We start from the raw sequence: 22,194 nt of genomic DNA on the forward strand, positions 1-22,194 counted from the left end.
CCAGCCAAATGCCCTAATCAGAGGGAACTGAGGAGAATTATTTGGAGAAATGGAGAAAAGTACTACTGTATTTTAAAATTTTATTTGTTTAGTCATCTATTCAGTACAGCACATTTCCTGCTACTCTGCTTGCGGGCCTGAGATTTAATTTCGTATAGAAACACCACATTTTGCCCGCAGATTTTTGAAGTTTTTTGGTAGCAGAGTCTGAAAGAGTGCGTGTATTTGGTACATTTGTGAATTGCCATTCATAAGAGAATCATTTAGGGAATGGTGGATACTCTCTGCTCCATGCAACAGATAAGCTTAGGACTGGAAGGAATCTTAGGGATTAGTCCAACTTCATTTTGTGGATGAGCATAGTGAGTTCAAGTCTCAGACAATATACTCACTTCCTAATATGAGTGCCAACTAAATCTAGACATGCGATATATATGTTCCTCTCCCTTTTCTTCTTACAAAGATGCCTCCTATCCTCTCCTGCAGGGGCTAAATATAGTCTTGCCGACAGTGGCTGGCTGCATAGGCAACCACACTCCCAGTACTATCTGCCATATCTTGGTTACAGAATAAACCTACCCAGGGTCATTTTCTGTACACACTACATATTTCTAGAAAACATGAGAAGTGAATCAAACGGAGAGAGTGATAAACAGAGATAGATTGGAGCCTAGTGGGGGGCAGAAGGCAATAAATGAGAAAAAACTGACCACTAGATTTGTCTTCGTACTTTGATATAAAGTTCTGTTTTTCCTTCGCTACCTTTGGGGGAGTATTCGCGGCCGTCCTCTCCCCTCCCCTGGTAAAATTCAGACTCAATTAAACAACTAATGCTAGTAAAGTAAAGTTCAGGGAAGCAATTCTTTGGGCTCCCTCCAACATGAGTTGCGCCTGGAGTGATGTTTAAGCCAATGTCAGAGCAAGGCAGCAGTTTCTGGCCAGTTTCCAGTACCTTTGTAATGCATATTAGCTCAGCTGAGGAGTAAGTACTTAAAGTTAGAGACCGAGAGTTTTCCGAGTGCTGCCACCGTGCACTTGGGCTCTTGCTCGAGTGAGATGGTTCGGGAGGGCCCAGGGAGACATGCTCTGCGCTGCCACTGACTGCGCCTTGTCCTCTTTCTACAGGTGGCCCACCGGCTGCTGAGCCCAGCGCTGCTCCGGGCACCAGTTATGCGCCTTGCTTTTCGCTATTGACCATGACCATGACCCTTCACACCAAATCGTCTGGAGTGGCCCTGCTCCACCAGATCCAAGGCAATGAGCTGGAGCCCCTGAATCGCCAGCAGCTGAAGATCCCCCTGGATCGCTCCCTGGGCGAGATGTACATGGACGGCAACAAGACGGGGGTCTACAACTACCCGGAGGGGGCTGCCTACGACTTCAACAGCGCCGCAGCGCCGGTCTACGGCTCGTCCAATCTCACTTATGCCCCCAACTCGGAGACCTTCAACTCCAGCGGCCTAGGGGGGTTCCACTCTCTGAATAACGTGTCTCCGAGCCCGCTGGTCCTCCTACACCCGCCGCCTCAGCTCTCGCCCTTCTTGCATCATCACAGCCAGCAGGTGCCCTATTACCTGGAGAACGAGCAGAGCGGCTATGCCATGAGAGAGGCCGCCCCCCAGGCTTTCTACAGGTACCTATAGCCCAGGCATTGCAGGGGGACGGGTACCCGCCTCTCCCCTGGACTGGTGCCACTCGCTCTGTGTCTGAGAGGGAGCGCGCGCGCGCGTGTGTGTGCGCGTGTATGTGTGCATGTGTGTGCGCGCGTGTGTGCGTGTATGTGGGCATGTGTGTGCGCGCGCGCGCCTCACTGCTCCAGGGGAAGGGCTTCCTCCGGGCCGGGCTATGGAATGGAAGGGTCCGGGAGTTGCGGGGCGCTCGTTAAGCGGTGTCGGGGCTGAAAGCGGCTCCCCCTCTGCACGCTGCCCAGGACTCAGCAGAGGGTCGGGGTCCGAGGTGTTCCTCCGGCTCGGACTGCGCCCCGGCTAGAATACTCCCCTCCTCCCCTCCTCCTCCCCTCCTCCCCTCCTCCCCTCCTCCCGGCCCTCTCTCCACCTACCTGGGCAGGTGAGGGTGAAACTTGCCCAGGCTCCTGACTCGAGGAAGGAGGGAGAGAAGGGAGGAAGGGCTGAAGGAGGGGGGAAGGGAGGGCTGCCGCCGCCTCCCGGGAGAAGTCGGGCTCTGGAGATGCGCTCGGGCTCCGGGGAAAGAGGGAGAGACCGAAGCCCAGATGGAGAGAGAGAGAGAGAGAGAGAGAGAGAGAGAGAGAGAGAGAGAGAGAGAGAGAGCGAGAGAACACGAGCCGGACGGGGCAGAGAGACAAAGACGGCTAGAGACAGGGAAACGGAGAAAAGCTGGGGATGGAGAGACAGAGAGAGATAGAGACAGACAAAGAGAAAGAGCCAGAGAACACACACACACACGCACACACACACACACGCACACGCAGCTCTGGCGGGTTGGGGGTAGAGGGAAGAGCCAGGAGACAGCCTTTTCAAGGCAGGTCCTCTCTCCCTCGGCCGCATCTGACAGTGGCATTCCCGGCCCCGCTCCCCCTTCTCCGTGAGAAGCAGGTCAGGGGCCCTGTGTGCTTTCTAACCAAACAAGCCGGTAAACACTGCCCATACCAAGCCCCGGTTCTCTGGGGAGCGGGCGCGCCGGCGGTGCCAGTGCCCCGGGGCGGGGAGCACGAGCCAAGCCAACAGCGGGAGCCGTGGGTGACTACCGGCGCAGGTGTTTGGGGCTGGAGGTTAGCGGCAGCGGGGACGCAGCGCGGGAGCCCCACGAGCCCCCCGCCCCTCTCCCACCTGGCTCCGCATTTTCCTGCCCCGCTGTGGCCCCGACGGGAGCGGAGCAAAACCAAACAAAAACGGAAAAATGGAAAGAACTTCTGCAGATCTCCGCAATTTGCTAGCCGCGAAAGGTGGCGGAGCCAATGCCGGAGCAGAGGATGCCGTGTGACACCTGACGGCAGGGAATTCATAGGTAGCGAGGAACCCAGACAACCTGCCCCGCCGAGCTCATCCTGAGTTCAGACTCTTGGAGGCCGGATAAGTTCGATTTCTGTGAACGGCGCGCCTCCGGCTTGCCTGTGCAAGAGAAAAAACAAACGACAACCACAAAACTCGAGAAAATGGCCCACGTGCAGGCGCTGTGTAGTCTAATAGAAATCTGAGGAAGATATTTTTTGGGGGGGGCAATTTGGTGGCAAGCGTTTCTTTCATCCCTTTTCTTTGGGAGATTTTCCTACCCACATCTTTACTAAATTCTTCTCCCCCCCATCCCTATCTTACTTTTTCTTCCCTCGCCTTATCTCCATTATTACCCAGATGTATTTCAGGTGAATGAATTTGTTTGCGAGCAGTCTGGGTCAGAATAACCCCTAAACATTGCACTTTCAAGGAAGAAGGATCCTGGGTCCTCCCTTCACTCCCTCCTCCGCCCTTACGTAGGATTTAAGATGGAGTGGTTCTCATTGCACCTGAATAATTAAGTGCTGAATTTTGATTCCTTAGCACTAACTTACAGTCCAAGCGCCTGATCCAAATACTATGCTAAATTGCAGCTCTTCAGTTCAGGATTCTATTCCCAGGGACATTTAAAGCTGAGGAAAGGGTTAAAGGGCAGGTGTTTATCGATGGAACAGGCCAATTTTAGAATTTGGGATGGTAGGCCTTTGAGATGGTTGGATCCATACAGCTAAAGCCAAATTGAAATTGGAGGGGATTTCATGTCCCAGATCCAATAAGAACCTGTTAGTTGAAGACACAACCTATGACATTCTCTTCTTTTCCCTTTTAATGATATTTAAGTTATAGTTTTTCTCTTTAAGTATTTTAAGTCAGGGTTAAAATGGAAGGGGAAGTATTCTTCTATCTACTAATACCCCCACCCCTTTCCAATAAGAGAGTAAAATGGCTTAAGTATAATTTTCAAGGCATTTCTTTGCTAGGAAGGCATTGACTTTATAGTGCACTTCAGAAACTGTTCGTTTATTTTTGTTTTTTACTGCAAATTAAATGTCATTGAATTTCAATGGACCCTAATGAGACTGTACTTTGGTAGATTATTTTGCTGCCTTTGCTGCCTTTGGTAGATTATTTTGGAAACCAAAACTGTTCAATTCAAGAGATCATCTTTTACTTTAAATATCTACATCTTTCATTATCTCAGTGGCAAATATTAACTCAACTCTGCAGTATTCCCCATTTCCAAAGAACTTTGTGTTAGGTCAGGAGAAGATTCTAAAGCTGGGATCCATAAAGTTAAAAATAAGATATAATTTCTTCATTTACTATAATTTACTTCTTTTTTAATTCTATGTATTTAATTTTGAGCATTCAAAAAACAATATTCTGAGAAGGGTCCAGAGGTTTCCCCTAGACTGCCAAAGAGGTCCATGACACACAAAAAAGGTTAAGAACTTCTTTTGGAAATTCATCCTAAGAAACAAAATTGACAATTTTAAAGAAAATTTTAAAAAATCATATATATTGGATAATGTATGAAACCTCAGAATTTATTAGTAAAAGAATAAGAACTGTCTATATATGTATTTATATGAATAGATAGTATTTAAATTACTTTTTTCTTTTAAAAATATTTTCCTACTGACCATTTTTAGTTTACATTGAATAAAGTAATAGAAATGAATTAAAATTCTTAAATTTTTGCAACTGGTGATGACAATTTCATAGTTTTAAGGGAGTCACCACAAGTCAATTGAAAAGAAAAAAATTCAGTCATTTGACTTGTGGTTTTAAGTATACAAATGCCACATTGATCCCATATAGATCTCAATAGATTTGACTAGATGCTTTATCACTAGTTAGACAAAATCTGGTGGAATTATCACCAGTCAAAAACTTCTTTTCTCAAATATTGAAAACAAAGGAGCTTATGTTGAAGTATTGTAGTGCTAGTTCTTTTTTTCTTTTATATAGCCATGAAATAGATATATTACTGGATTTATAATTTATTCTAAAAATTGAGGATTTAAAAATCCTCTTTTTTACCTGTGGTGCCTAAAATAGGATCATCAACATCATAGTTAAAAAGATTATAGGAATAACATTTATATTTATATAGCACTAAATTATAAAGATTATATATATATATATATATATATATATTCTATGGTAGGTAGTGAAATATTATTATCCCCATTTTACAGATGAAGAATCTGACTAGAGTGATATGATTTGCCTAGGATTTCTTAGCTAGTAAGGAAGTGAGATCTAAATGAAATGCCATGATCCAAGTCTGATGATGAGAGCTGACTATATATATATATATATATATATATATATATATATATATATATATATATATATATATATATTAGAAGGCTGAATTAGTTAATAATAAAACTGAGTTTGCATCTTAAGACTGCCATTTTATCTAAAATTTCATTAACTTTAGAAGATAAGATAATTATCAGTCACACAGCACTTTCTAAAATTAAAATGAGGGAACTTTTCCTCCTTGAAATACACACACACACACACACACACACACACACACACACACACACACATACACAAAACCCTCAAAGAATCCTGAAGTCAAAATTATCTGAACCATTAAAATAGTTAATTAGCCTTACCTACTTAACTAAATGGGATCTATGGAGAGTTATTATTATGATTATTATTCTGTATTTCTTAAGTGCTAAACTTTTCTTCTCTTTCTTAACAAACCCTTTAAAATCTGTAAACTAATTAAAATAGATTTGCTGATCTAGGAATCTGTATTCCTATTTCATGAATCTTAAGAGTGGATTACTTTTTAAAGTAAAAACAAAACTTTCAAGACTCCCCACAAAAAAACTGAACCCTTCTCTTTTTGTGTGTTTTTAAAAAATGTACAATATATTCATTTGTAATGAAAGGAAAGGAAAAATATGGGCAATTCCTGCAAGATTCTCTTCCTTTATGAGGGAGAAAATAACATTTTTTTTCTCTACCACATCTTATTACTTATAAATTAAAAAAATGTATCTGTGTTTAGAATTGAAGTTTTCCGAGACCTGATATTTGCAAACAACTGGCAACTTCTTTCAACAGCTTATTGGTATAGATTTCTTATGAAAAATTTGAAATATTCTTCAGTTTTGGACCTCTAGGAGAGGGTTAGAATAATTTTTTTGAAAACTGCATTAATCCTTTTAGTAGTGAGTTGATATTCCACCCATCTTTCCCTTCTCCAGTCACTTAAAAAAACCCCTAAACTTCTTTGTCATTTTGTTCAAATAAAAAAAAAAAATCTGATGCATTGTGTTGGTTTTTAAAAATGCAAACAAATCACAAATATATATATATATATATATATATATATATATATATTAGGAGGAAAACAGATTATATCAACTTTTTATTCTTGTTCTTATCCTGGGCTATTGCATGTGACTTGCAGGTATATATAGTAACAAGACCCTTATGCCTTTTTATTACTTGACTTCCTCCTCTCACAATTTTCTTTTGTGAATATATATGGGATAGGAAAATCATGATTTGAGACAATTTAATTGTAGCATCCTATATTTATATAAACAAATAAAATAAAGACCTAAGCAAGAAATTGAGTATAAAAGAAATAGGAATGTACTGAAGGAAGAAAAATACCTCTTAGGATGTGAAACTCAATGGATGGACCCCAACCCACTACTCATATTTATTGCTTGAATGAGCTTAGGGGTGTGTGTAAGGATACAGAAATCAGATTTTTAAGCAGAACAAATGAGTGCTCAGATTACTCAGAGTAAAAAGGGATTGGAGAAAATGAATATAATCAAGAAAGTATACAATTATTTTTCATAGTAGCAAAATTGAAGTTATAAAACAATTCCACCAAGAAGTAAAATGTGTGGTTACTGTCTGGGTGTACATGGATATGCAATGATAATGAGTGCACTTTCTTCTTTTCTTCTTTTTTCTTCTTCATCATCGTCATCTTCTCTCTTCTTCCACTTCTTTCTTCTTTGTCTACTTTCTTCTTCTTCTTCTTCTTCTTCTTCTTCTTCTTCTTCTTCTTCCTTCTTTTTTCTTCCTCCTCCTCCTCCTTTGCCTCTTTCTCCTCCTTGCATTTCTCCTCATCCTCCCTGAGCTCCTCCTCCTCAAGCTTGTCCTCCTCCTCATCTTTCTTCTTGTTCTTCTCATCCTTCTTGCTCTTTTGTGAGTGTACTTCTTTATGTGAAATTCATAATGATGAAAATGGAAATTTAGAGAGAAAGTTTTTGAATTTTTGATAGAAGTTTTCATACAAAGTCCACGGATAGTACAAAATCGTGAGCAGTGATTTCTGCCTCTGTCTCCGTGTTTTTTATTGTATTTTTAAAAATTTCACTTCTAAAAGAAACTGGTTGAGAATATACAAAGTAAAAAAGCCTCTATTTTAGGCTCCACTGGGTAGACATTACAGTACTTAACCAGTTAAACAATTCCATGCCTCAGTTTTCCCAACCATAATAGGAAAAATGATCATCTCTAGCTAACTGCTTTAATTAATTAAAACCACTTTCCGAAATGAAAGTGTTTCAAAAGAGCTATTCTATGCAAATATAAAGCATATGCTTACTTTAAAAGAAACCAACCCAAACAGAAAGTGCACAGTACAGGGTAGGGTGTTGGCTTACAGGCTAGTCCATCATAGACACTAAGTAGTTTCGTTTTATGCCATAAACTCTCTTAAAGCATTAATACAACGTATTCATAACTTCTATTGGTTTTAATGTATCTGCTGACATACTCTTGCACATAATTCCCTCAGAATCAATGCTTAGTGATCTGGAGAATAATGGCTCCAAGAAAAGAACTTTGAGATGGTCTGGAATGAACAAATTACAAGATTAGATAAGAATGTCTTTTTCATATAATGTTTTTCCTTTTGAAATGTTAAAAGACAAAAAAGGGCAAATGTTTTGATTCTCTGCTAGAGATTCTCTGCTAAGAATCTGAAACTAGGCACAATTTATTTGGATTAGACATAGGCTTTACTTTTGAACTCACATGTCAATTTGTGACAGGGAAAAATTATCTTGGAATACATTTACACCTGGAAAACAGTACAGGTGTAAGTATGTTTTTATTTTAATAATTTATTAACATACACAAATTATCATATTACTAATTTACTTTGGATTGCACATTTCATAGAATTAATATATTTGTGTCTGCTTCTTTTAGAAATAATTTCAACATCTATTTTGCTAAATTAGTGCTCTTCTATTCAATTTGCCTTTTTTTTTATTATAAGTATAAAATTGAGCACTTGGTTGAGGACCTACCAATATGAATGGAGTGACGCCCTGCAGCTACATTAACTCTTTTAGGTCATGAGAAAGTAATTTAGTTGGCTAGAAAAGGTAATGCACCTAGGGATACAATATAATAAATTATTTTTTTCTTTCAATTAGAATTATGAAATATATTAAGTTAAATAGACTAGAAAAGGTTTGATTTATGAGTTTTCTGAGTGGTTGCTTTTGTAGAATAACTGTGTGTGTTGAAACAATTTATTTAGAGCAGCTTTGTTATTAGTGGTTGACACAGCAGTCTACACATCAGGACTCTGAAAGTCAGTACATAGAGCTGTTAGAAAAATTCTTTGGTTTAGGCAAGTTGCTTATTCTTTCTGCCCCTTAATTCAGGTCTCAATCATTAAGAATGCTCTTGTATTTTGCAGAAGGTAAATATACCCATAACTAATTTTACTGACAAAACTCCCTTTTTAAATGTGCCTCTTTTAAGCATTCACAAAATATGGCTACTATTGTTATTGTTGTTATGGCTACTTCTTGGAACATTGACTCTTGATCATAAAATCATGTAGGCTCTTACTACAACTGGAAAGAAGATCAGCACAAACCAGAAAATAAGAATGACTTGTCCCAATTGGAACCGAGACTATAAAAAGAATACAGTGACAAAATTAGTGCAGCAAGAAATTGATATAGGCAGTTGTAGCTGAAAAACATAATGGGGTGGAGTTAACCCTTTTTTTGTTTTTCTTTGAAGAGAAAGAAATGACTTGATATGCATTTATATACCAAAGGGCTTATATGGGCAATGTAGAGGAAGAGTGATGACTCATGAGGCTTTGGAAAATCCTGGGGAGACATAATTAGGTTTGAGGCTGGAATTTAGGAACAAGTAGCATTTTGATCTGGTGGAAATGACTTTTACATACGTATGTATATTTATAGAATTCTAAAATTCAGTAAGTTATCTAGATCCTTCCAAATGTCTTACATATTTCCACATTATGTAAAAAATCAGGACAATTAAATTTTTTTGTAAGTATATGCTTGCCATTATTTTGATACAAAAATTGTTTTGTTTCATTTTTTAATTAGAAGGACTAAAGCATAAGTGTCTTTAGGTGCATCCAGAGTTAGTGCTGAATAAAAATCTTGTAAGTTAATTACTTCATTCCTTTCATTTTACAGATAAGAAAACTGATGCTAAAAACATTAAGTGACTTATCTAAGGTCACATGGGCAGTAAGTAGCAGAGACTGAATTTGAAACTAGATCCTTTGTCTGATCTAGCCCTTTTTAATAATAATAATAATGATATCTAACATTTATCTTATGCTTTAACGTTTAGAGTTCTTATATAGTAACTCATTTTATCCTCACAATAGCCCTCTGAGGTAAATTCTATTGTTATGTCTATTTTACAGATGACAAAAATGAGGCATATAGTGGTTAAATAACTTGTCAAGGAACACATAGCTAGTAAGGGTTGAGGTGGGATTTGAATTCAGTTTTTCCTGATTCCAAGTCTTACATTATATAGACACTACCACTTAACTGCCTGTATCACCCTCATTAACTAATTTCTGTTAGAAAGTACTTACATGATAATGTCCAGTCAGTCTTATGTTTGCCAATTTTAATTTTGTCCTGTACAAAAATTTATATTTTCAATATTTATTTTATTTTTAATAATTAAATCTGAAGAAAAAGAGGTTGTGTGATATTTAAGAATCATGATCAAATGACATATTCTATGTAAACATAATAAAAAATGTGTGAAGTTTTTGTTCTTGTGAGGTTGCATGGGGTAGTGGATAAATATTCTGGCCTCAAAATCAGGAAGACCAGGGTCCCTACCACATACTGATTCGTGACATTAGGGAAGTCAATTAACCTTTCTATGTCTAGGCATAGTCTAGTTTCTCTGAAACTTTAAATTGCAGAACATTTAGTGATCTATACCTGTAGAGGGAGTTTCCTTTGGGGATTCTAATGGAGGAGGAAGAAGATTTCCTTAAATTGATGACATCATAGACACCCTTGATATATATGTTTCTGAAGAAAGACAAATCAGCAATTGACCATTTGACTTTAAAAATCACAAAAAAATATGGATCAATGTAGCTCATTGGTTTGGAAGTCCACATTTGTCTCTTCTGGTAGCCAGGCTACTTGAATAACAGGTTCTAGGAACAAAACAAACAATGAAGGATTATAAACTTACTAGCCAAGGGCTATATGAATTTCTTTGTTCTTTGTTTTTGATCTTCGGTAAGTTGAGCTCATAATGAAGACTGATCAACCAGGGTTGCTGTTCTATAACAACCTCAACCTTCTCTCCTAAGAAGGAAAGGTTTGAGATCATGAAACAGCATAAATAAGTATTGATTCTAGGATTGTCATATATTGAACTCTGGTGCAATGTTTGGTGGACAGACTTTATTTTGTTAGTTACTAAATCTGGAAGGCAGTATGGGAAATGAAGAAAGAGTTATAGTGATCCAGAATCCTAGAGAAAAGAGTAAAAGATTGGCTAGGTTCTTTTCTTTCCCTGAAGAATGTAATGAGCATTTTGTGATGATAGCTATAGAATTTTAGAGTTCATTAGATTCATGTTTTTATTGTTTACATGCTTTTGGATTTACAAGGGATAACTCTTTTTAAGATACAAATTTAAGCTGCTTTCTACTAAGTTAGACCTGCTTTTAAATCATTGCCTATTAATGGAGCCTCAAGTTGTAGACTGTTAAACCAAAGTATCCAAAGTATTTGGCCTTAAGGCTGCTTCTACTATCATTATAGTTATAATTTACTGATTAATGGCTACATTTCTATTTTATCAAGTGATATTGATATACAGACACTGTATCTTAGCCTATAGTTTTCTCAAGAATTTAATGGAATAGGGGCAGCTAGGTGGAGCAGTGGATAGAGCACTGGCCTTGGAGTCAGGAGTACTTGGGTTCAAATCTGACCTCAAACACTTAATAATTACCTAAACATGTGGCCTTGGGCAAGCCACTTAACCCCATTGCCTTGAAAAATCTAAAAAAAAAAGAATTTAATGGAATAGTAGAAAGTACAATAAACTTAGAATTTAAAAAAAAATCTGAGTTATAGTCCTGCCCTTGCAATGTGAGTTTGGGCAAGTGTCCTTGGCCCTGCCATGTGACTTTGGGCAATTCATCTAACCTTACTGAATCTTAGTTCCTTATTTGCAAATGTCAAGAATAATAACTATTTATACAAAACTTGAAGGTTCCTTATTTCATTTGATCTTCACAATCGCTCTGTGAATTGGATATTTCAGCTATCATTAGTCCCATTTTACAGATAAGTAGATTGAACTTCATAGAGTTAACCATGCCTGATCACTCAGTTACTAAGTGTCAGGGATAGGAGATAATATTCATACTAATTACTATCCAGGGTTTTTGTGAGGAATAAATGAGATTATGCATGCAAAACACTTTGCAATCATTAAATACTATATAAATGAAAATTATGTTATTAGCATTATTATTAACCTTTGTTTCCATCTCAATTTTAGGTTAATGATGGTGATTTTGTTTCTGTGATAGAGCCAATATTTGTAGAGTTATAAATAATTTTTATTGATTTTTTCCTTCATAACTGAAGATTCCTAGTCTTTTTTCCTTTCACCTGAGATTAAAGTCCAGAAGTTTGCCAATTTTCTCTAAAGACTTTCATTTTTGTAGATACTTACTACAAATGAGTACAAATTTTCACCTATAACTCTATTGTATAAATAAAGTATGCATTAATTAACTATAATTATTTTACAGGATTAGGAAAGTTTGGAAGGATTTTGATTTTCAAGGGTGGGTATAAATGATATGTCAGAACTGTTGAGGTATTTCATGGAGGGAGTATACAATGTACACTACTTACCCAAAGAAGTTTCAATTCTTCCATGCATCACAGATTAGTGTTTTTTTTTGACTGAATGCCAATTACAAACCCTTTAAAATTTAGTTAATGGTATTCAAATTTTCTGTTGCTATAAAAATCATCTTCCTAGGGGCAAATTCATGATAAATCATATTAAACAGTCAATCACTGGATCTATACTTGTAGGATTTGCCAGAGGAGGGGCTTCAATTGTACCAGATGTACTAAATGGCACCTCCATGCCACAATGAGGTATGGAAGGAAGAGTTTTATAGAGGTGAAATATATTTAATTAAAACTTCCTTGCTTGATTATTCATTCTAGAGAAACAATTGCATTCTTTGGAACTGGCTTACTGAACTCAATCACTATTGAGAACATTTTGGTTGCTACTGCTTCTTTTCCTTTTATTTTAATATCTCTGCCAGAAAATGAATGTAAATTTTAATATAAATGGCTACTGGGGGAAATCATATGTTTTAAATTTAATTGGATTCTGTGACCAAGGAGGCTATACTTTTGGGATGGTTGCTGAGCTATACCAGAACATTTAGACATTTATGCCTTATTTTATAGCAACCTGTTTTTTTTTAGGATAGCATGAATGAAGTTATAATTTAAAAAAAATTAAAATGTAAAAAAAGCAATCAAATCATTATAAGAGTGAATGAAACTCCTGACATTTAACCTAGTATTTTACATACTTCTCTTTCATTATGTGAAAAGAGCAGTGGATTGAAAATTTAATGAACTTTTAATAACATTTAATATGTTTTAGTAGCATTTTAATGTGTTTGGGGGCAGCTAGTGGGCATTGTGGATAGAATACTGGGTCTGGAGTCAGGAAGAACTGAATTGAATTCTGGCCTCAGATTCTTAATAATTATATGATCCTAAATAAGTCACTTAACATTGTTTGCCTCAGTTTTCTCATCTGTAAGATCCTATGGAAAAGGAAATGGCAAACCACTTCAGTGTCTCTGCCAAGAAAGCTATAAATTTGATCACAAAGAATTGGATATGACTGAAAAACTACTAAAGAACAACAATAAAACAACAATAATAATGTGTTTTATTTGTGGAAAAGCAATTTAGGGGTACAGTGAATGAAATAACCATGGCCCCTTGGTTAAATCCTTTATTATGTATCCCAAGCCTCTACTCAGAGGGACAAGGCTGACCCCTTTGGAGGTTGAAAAATGAAACCAGGAGAGCTTTATTTTCAGTAACTTTTCCCTAGTATTTGAATCTGAACTCTTCCTTGAGGACAGTAAAATATAATTCCAAATCAGTATTTCTGTGAGAGACATTAATTTTTCAAAATATATATATATATATATATGTATATAAATATGGAGAGAGACAGAGAGAGAGAGAGACAGAGAGAGAGAGAGAGAGAGAGAGAGAGAGAGAGAGAGAGAGAGAGAGAGAGAGAGAGAGACTATTTCTAATTGTGTTTATATTTTGGAATAGGTAGAAAGCAGAATTCTCAGTATTTGTCTAATTTATCTAAAGTTTAAGATTGTTAGCCTTTTCATATTGCCTTGGCATTGTTTTATATGTTCCGTATAAGTAAAGATCAAATTGGTTTGCAATACTGCAGTGAACATGGATTATTTCAGTATTTATTATGGTGGAACCTAAAATAACCACATGAGATAAATGAGTACATTAGACATGACTGCTAATTCACTGGATGAACACAGACTATATTTGTCCTTAGAAAACTGCTGCTTTTGCATTTAATTGACAATAAGCAATGGATTAATATGCATTTATTATCTGCTATGTGTCTGATCCTATGCTTAGGACTAGAAATACAAGTATAAAAAAATGAAGGCCTTTTATTCTATTGTGGAAGATAAGAATATGTGAGTATATAAACAGTAAGTACATGAATATACAGAATCAATATAAAGAGATAAATAAAAAATAGTTAAATACAAAATGGGGTAATTTTTTGGGGGGGAGATATTGGCATTTGATGAGATCAGGAAGAGTTTTATGTAGAAGATGATGATTAGTCTGCATCTTGAAAGAAAAGAGGGATTCTATGGGCTGAAAGTGAAAGTTATTTCCAGTCATGGAACAGGCTTAAGATGGAGAACCAATGCATGGACATAGGGGAAAGAAGAACAGTTTAACTGAACACAGAACATGGGAAGGAAGACACATTCAAAGAGACTGGATAGAGTGGGATCAGGTTTTCAGAAGCTTTAAATACTAAACAGTTGAGTTTGTAGAAATTGGAGTTGTTTGATTGGGAGAAGTGACATGGTCAGAGTTGTGCTAATTTACATATCACTTATGTAGAAATTCTAGTCTGGTTGAGTTGTCACATTAGTGCCTGTGGCTTAACTTATTTAGATCTCACTTTTCCCATCTGTAAAGAGAGACAGTTGCTCTTTATGATCTATTTAGAGACTATAACCTCTTGTATTTCTTAGTAAAGTCACCTCATTGAGGTGTGGAATTGATGTTCTTGACACCTAAGCCAATGGAGCATGAGCTTTCAGAGTTACAGCACTCTTTACACTGTATCACATTGTCTCTGGCTGGTTTAATAAGCTATAAAGGCTTTGAGTGTGGATCTGGTAAGGGATTATATAACTTTTGTCTAAAAGCCAGCTTGAATTGGAAGAAATTTATCAGTTGGTTGGCCAAAGGCTGACAAGTTTTTTTGGCTATAGCTACCCTAAAAGACACAGTTTAAAAAGGATCATAATCCACAAGGTGGAAGAAATGTATACATTAGTGAAGTCATAGATCTTTGAAGTATTTGCATATGTTTCTTCAACCATTTTCTTCAATTAAAAAGAGTCTTTTTTTAACACCAGCTTATCAGTTTTCTTTTTTTTTTTTTGGTTTAAGTATGGATTTTAATTATATAGACTATTCATGTTCTTTAGAAAGTATAACTGGATCTCATCCTAGTCACATGTACATTGTATGTAGCTTCTTTCCTTATGTGATCTAAATCATTTCCATAGCATGGTAGAATAAAATAGATGATTGTCCATGAAACTGCAGATCTATTATGAACAACTTGCTATTCCTTTTAATGTAAATAAAGTTATCAGGTAACTTTATTTCCTCTTTTTTTTCCCTCCCTTCCTACACTAGCAATGACTACCATTGGACACAAACATGTGTGTGTATAATATGTACAACCATTCTATACATACTTCTGGTTATCAGTTCTTTCTCTGGATGCTGATAGTTCCTCCTTCATAGGTTTTTTCTTGAAGGCTGCTAGGAGGGATAGTGTATAGCACACTGAATGTGGAGTTAAAATCCCTCTAAAAGAGGATGATGATTAGTTTACCTGATGAAAAAAACAAATAGACCAGTGCTTAACAGGTAGTAGAGTTCCTTGGATTGATGTCAAAACTCCTACCTTTCCTAGGTGCTGAGAGTAAAGGCTGTTGGGAATTCTACTTGGTTGACTTTATGGACATTTATTTCCTAATACTGCCCAATAGTGTTATTGATTGTTGTTCTGGTGCAAGGATTATCTTTCTTCCTCTTTGCCATGCTACCTTTACCATCTTTACCTTGCAACTAAGTTTAGTGTTTAATCTCTCATTCTATATAAGCAACCCTGGCCTTACTGATATCTTCATTTAGCACTGCTAGTTAACTGACCAAGATGTGGCATATAAAATGGTTGATAAAATACATTTATTGAAAGTGAATATCTACTAAGTAGTGTACTAAGAAGTGAGAAACATAGAACCTTTTGGACTTGCATATTGTTTTAGAGTTTTCAGTGCATTTTTTCAAACACATCCACTCATTTGATCTTCACAGGATAGATGGACAAGTGTTATTGTCCCTATTTTCAGTTGAAGAAGGAAAAAGAGAGAGCGATTCTCTTTCTGTATCATTATTTAATCTGTGGAGAACGTGGGTATCATATGGATAAAGAAAGGCACCTTTAACTACAGATCATCCAAAATTATTTGTTAATGCTTATAATTCCCAAACAAAAATAATTTGTGTTCATATTTATAAAGTTCTGCATCTGATATAGACTGTCATATGACCTTGGGTAAATCATTTAATCTCTGTTCTTTAGACAGCTATCTAAATCTACAGGTTGGAAAAAACCAATGCCAACCTAGATTAGGAAAGGGAGTTTTCAAATTAGGAAGTTTACTGTATTAATAAGATAATTCTTAAATTCCTGTATGTGTGTGGGCATACATATTTCCTGTATATACCATGGTTGAGTTTACTTGCCCAGATGTGACCAGATTGAATTCTATTACTATCATAAATTTAGAGTCAGACATGCCCTCATATTATAGGGAAGGAAATTGAAATTCTGAGACATAAAAGGTTATGTCCAGAGTGTCCCCAGTGTCTTCATGCAATTTTGATCTTTAAGACTTTAAAACTACACTAAGACTTTCAGGACACCCCATTTAATTTATTTCATGTGTATATATATATATATATATATATACATACACACATATATATATATAAATATATATGCAAATATTCCATGTGTATTTATATACAGACACCCTGTAGGCCGAATTTGGTTTGCACAGGTGTTAGTAAATTAAGGCATCATTTTTCAGGTAAGTACACTAAGTATCAAAAGTAGCAAAATACCTTTTCCAAGTTCCAACAAATGATAAGGAGCAGAGCTAGGAACCTGGATCCCGCTGACTCCAAGCCAAATTCTGTACCTTGCTGCTTCTTATTTTGCGTACTATTACCCACTACTGCAGAAACTGTAAGTAAATCACACTCTAGAACCCATGGGGAACCAACATTGCCTTGCTCCTTCTCTTGAGATTTCACTTTAATCTGTCTCTAAATTGATTTTAAAGTAGAGGATATGATATTTCTTTTTTTATTCCTTTGAAATAATATAAAAATAGCTTAAGGAATAAAAACAGACAAACAAATAAAAAACAGAACCCAAAGAATACCCAGATCCTTACCTTGTGGCACTTGTCTAATCATGGGTGAGTGTGATCAGGCTGACAAGTGTGGGTAATTTTTACATTAAAATGCTTTCAGGTCACCGTTGTCATTGCCTAATTACTTAAGTCCTTAGGGTTCTCTACATACTCTTTGAGATACAAAAACAAAGATGATAGAGGCTTTGCTCTTACAATCTACTAGAGGGATACACTATACAGGATAGGGGGATATAACATAACAACATAAGGATACACATAAAACATAAGGTGGCAGTCATTGGTGTCTCAGTGGATAAGGTGCTGGACCTGGAGATAGGAAGACTCATCCTTCCTGTTTGTCTCAGTCTCCCAACTAGAAAATGATCTGGGGAAGGAAATGGCAAACCACTCCATTATATGTCAAGGAAAACCCCAAATGGGGAAATGATATTGATCTTTTAAGACCTTGAAACTGCATTAAGACTTTTGGGACAACCCTTATAATTTATTCCATGTATGTTTCTATACAGACATACTTTTAGGAAGCCTATTCAAAAGTTGAATTGGTTTGCACAGTTGTTACTGAATATCATTTTGCAGGTTAAGTACACTGAAAAACAAAAAAAAACTTTGAAGAGGAAGAGTACATTTATTATTCCAGGGATCAGGAAAGGGTTCACATGGCCAGTGGCATCTGATTTTATCCTTGTATGAAACTAATGAATGTTAATGGTGGACATGAGGAAGGAGAGTATTTCTAAATCTACCTGAGTAAAGAAACAGAATCATAATATATAGATTACTATGTTCCAATTTGACAGGAATGTAAAGTAAAAAACAATACAAAACCCATAAAGGAAAGAAAAGTATTAAGTGACTAGTAGGTGTTAGATACTGTGGGAAGCATTTTAAGGGAAGGGAATAAGTATTTATTTAACACTTACTATATGACATTTAAAATATTAATTCTTTTGAGACTCATAATCACCTTGTAAACTAGCAGCTTTTATCACCCCCATTTTACAGTTGAGGAAATTGAGGTAAACAATGGTTTAGTGGCTTGCCCAGTGAGTGTCTGAGGTCATATTTGAACTCGAGTTTTCCTGACTCCAGAGTTAGCACTGCTACCCAGATGTCTCTATAAAAATATTCACTCATTTGACTCTCACAGCAACCTTGGGAGATGTCATTATTATTCCCATGAATCCCCAGGTTAAGAACTATTTTTCTAGTATCTGCGTGGATAGAGATGGTTTTATTTTTTCTTTGCAATGTTTAATTGAATTAATTTCAAATGGAAGTCAGACCTAGCTAGGTGAGGGCCCAGGATGGAAACAAAATGAGGGATGAGAATCCTTTCTGAAACAAAAAAATCAAGCAGATGGAAAGTAATTGTAGATAAAAACAGACTTGGGGGGCAATAGGAGTAGATGAACTGGTGTTAAAAGGATAATGAGGGGAGCATTAAGGCTTAGACTAAAAGAAACAATTGGAATCTCTTCTAGGAGGATGAGAATCTTTTTTGTGAATTATTGCCTTTTAATTGGTGGCTTTGGGTGAAGTCCTATATTTAAAATGGACAAATTATCTCCATTTTAGAGGGTAAATTGGAATCTAATACGATAACATCATTGACTCCTTTGTTCCAGACATATTCTGAAACATAATATGGAAATAGTATTATAGCCTGAGAGTTCATAGATTTGTTACATACTTCTGGTGTCACCTGGGGCAGGTCAGTTAGAAATCATAGAGATGTAGGGAATTTTATAGGACATGTATTCTCTTTTAGAGATGTAGAGACTGAAGTTAAGAAGAAAAAATGAATTGGTTAAAGACACATAGAGGAGAACCAGGGTTAGAACCCACATTTTATTTCCAATCCAATGCCTTTTCCACCCCAAAATACAGCCTCATTTATCTGTCTGGGCCTCAGTTTTCTCATCTATAACATCAGGGATGTAATTATATAAAATTTCTATCTCCTTCCAAGCAGATGATCCTATTCTCATTTGACCTATTAAGGGCCTATTATTCAAAGTCTTGGATATGCAATTCTTTTCCTCAGAACTGGAGAAATCATAATTATATGTTTTCTCATGTTCTCTAATAATAACTAGCAAAATAGAGATTGTAAAAACTCCAAGAACATAGGGTAAAATTATTTGCATCACAGGGTGATTCTAGGTTTTCTTTGAGGTAAGCAAACTCCTTGTGTTGCAGCAGATACAGATTAGAAGGTCATTTTCAAGTTTACTTGGGTGGACAGCAGAATGTGGGAGGTCTCATGCTGAGGAATTAGTATTATTTCCATAAGAAGGAAGGTATGTGGGACAACAGGCTCTCCTGCTACTGTAAACTCAGAGATACTTGAAATTGGATTCCAGTTCACTTTTTTCTTCTTTTCCATTGCCCCCAGAAACTAATTGACCTTTTCACTTTCAGTTTTCAATGTCACCCCTTTTTATTTTTTGATCTTGTGCAGAAGATAGAAACTTTCATATCAAGAACATTAGATTTGAAGTCAGAGGACCTGGGCTTACATATTAGTTCTTCCACCTAGAATCCTAGGTTCAGAGTTGTAGTTCCAACTTGGGCATTTGGTAGCTGGTGAGATTGTATCTTAGAGGGGTTGATTAGCACAGAGGTAGTAACACAGAGATAATTTATTAAACACTATATGCCAGATACCATGAGTTAACAGAAGTAAACCTTTAAACTAGGTCTGGTGACTCCAAGCCTTTAGAATTGTTTCCCTTATGCCAGATTACTTTTTACTACATCACATTTCCTGGATCACTTTTGTGACCTTGTGAAAATTGCTTCATTTCTCTGGATCTACTGCAATTTTCTTATCCTGTAAAATAAATGTGTTGAACTAGAAGATTCTAACAGCCTATGATTCTATATAGTATTTTATGATTGTTACTCATGACTTAGATCTGAGACTTTGGGCTCAAGTTTAAAAATTCCTCAAAACTACTCCTTGGGTCATGTATCCACCCAGGGTTTCCCCTGAGAACATTATAATTTATAATCTGTCTGAAAGGAGTCCTCAGCTCTCATGTAAACTCTCAATATTTATAATATTCTCCTTTGTGGTTTCTTCTGCATTACCCCTATTACAAAAAAGTTTTTTCCTAGAGAATCCTGCACTTCTTTTCTCGGGTAGTTTTTATCTTCCTCTAGGTCTTTCTTACTTACACAGTACACATGACTCACATTACCAGCAAAGGGAATAGGTCTGTCCATTTTTTCTTCCCCAAATCCTGAATATCTGATATGCCGATCTGTTTTCCCCTTTATGTAGTGTTGGTTCTGTCTTTTTGTCTTTGAATCCCTGTCAGTCTATCTGTGTTTTTATTTAACATTACTTCCTTCTCTCATGGAAAAAGCTCTGGGGTTCCTTGGAAAAACTTTGTGAATGCATAATTCTCTCTCCAGGGGCTCACATAGTGCATGTCTTTGGGTAGTTGCTTTTTGCTTTATTCTGTCCAATTTCCTTTGTAATTTAAGTCATTGCTAGAACAAAGAACTCAAGATGTGTGTGTGTGTGTGTGGGGGGATTGAAAACGCAAAACAAGGAGAATTTATTTTTAAAATTTTTGCAGGGCAGTGGGGTTAAGTGACTTGCCCAATGTCACATAAGTGTCTGAGATCAGAATTTAACTCAGATCTTCCTGATTCCAGGGCTGATACTCTATCCACCTCACCACCTGGTTGCCCTTGATGAGGAGAATATTTGCATTTTTTTCTAGGTAATTCACACTTGAGGAACCATATCGGAGTGACTTCCATTTTTTTCTTCTAGGCCGTGCTTGGACACATTTTCTTTGCTTTCTAGGTATTACATATATATGTGTGTGTGTGTGTGTGTGTGTGTGTGTGTGTGTGTACATGTCATTTATTTGATCTTCACACCAGCAATGTGCCACAGTAGGGTTTCTACTCCAGTTTTATAGATAAAGGAATATATATATGTGATTTGCCCCAAATGACTCAGGGTTTTTTGTTTGTTTGTTTGTTTGTTTTTGCTTTTGCAAGGCAAGAGGGTTAAGGCCACACAGCTAGATAATCATTAAGTGTCTGAAGTTGAATTTGAACTCAGGTCCTCCTGACTCCAGGGTTGGTGCTCCACTGTGCCACCTAGCTGCCCCACAACTCAGGTTTTACTTGGTCTTCTGTCTCCAAATGAATTGCTCTTTCAACTAAAAATGCTTCCTCTTAATCCACTTTCAGATTATCTGAAAGGAAAACAAATGTTGGAATACAAGGTTAAAAATATCAATGGAGAATTTATTAATAATAAAATCCTATAGCAATAGTTTAATGAATCTCAGAGTTGGAAAGACTTTGGGAGTCATCCCTGGGAGTCATCCCTTCCAAATTTTACATGAATAGGAATCTATTCTCTGAAACTTAGCTTCTTTACCCTCAAGGTAGGGATAATAATGCTTTCCCAACTTTTCTTAACAGAATTATTGTGAAGTATAAATGAAAAAATTCCCCCTAAAACAAGCTCAATAAATGAGTTACAGTTATTGTCATATTTTATATACTTGATCTCTTGCCTATTTCTGCAAAAATGCCTCTGCTCATCTTAAGTCACAGCCGAATGACTATTTTAAAACAGATCAGTCTTCAGTCTCTAGAATAGTTTATTTGATTTGAATTTTTCCTGACTTATGGTAGGACTGGGCATTGGTGTAGCAAATGAGGGAGATTTATTGTTCCAGCAATTGTTTCTTCTGATCCAGTTTCCACCTTCATCATTCTTGAATGAGCTCAGTGAGCTTGGAATATGTCAAATATGCATAACCAGTTTTTCTTCTTTGCATTACCTCTTCCTTTTTCTGGTTTCCTTCAGCTCCTACTATCCCTCTCTTCTTATACACCTTCTATTAGAGGAACAACATGTGGGAAAGTTATATTGCTCCTTAGAAGTACAATGAACAAAATATTGGCGGCAGCCTTAGTCAGTCTGCTCATTGTGGTCAGAATAGTACAGAACAGTCTTAAAGTCACCCTCCTTTCTCTTTCTCTCTCTCTCTCTCTCTCTCTCTCTCTCTCTCTCTCTCTCTCTCTCTCTCTCTCTCTCTCTCTCTC

At 36.8% G+C, this 22,194-nt stretch overlaps 1 protein-coding gene across 11 annotated transcripts in view; it reads left to right on the forward strand.

Moving 5' to 3' along the window:
* The window catches only part of LOC141488096 (estrogen receptor-like), a 432,648-nt gene that overhangs the window by 199,149 nt on the left and 211,305 nt on the right, over nt 1-22,194 (forward strand). For all 11 annotated transcript variants that reach the window (XM_074187845.1, XM_074187836.1, XM_074187838.1 and 8 more), the window contains one exon: nt 1,126-1,633. In XM_074187845.1, coding sequence (XP_074043946.1) covers nt 1,197-1,633 — 437 coding nt within the window. In that variant the 5' untranslated portion in view covers nt 1,126-1,196. The remainder of the gene's footprint in view (nt 1-1,125; nt 1,634-22,194) is intronic.

This window comes from Macrotis lagotis, chromosome 5 (genome assembly GCF_037893015.1).
Source record: "Macrotis lagotis isolate mMagLag1 chromosome 5, bilby.v1.9.chrom.fasta, whole genome shotgun sequence".
Taxonomy (NCBI): Eukaryota; Metazoa; Chordata; class Mammalia; order Peramelemorphia; family Peramelidae; genus Macrotis; species Macrotis lagotis.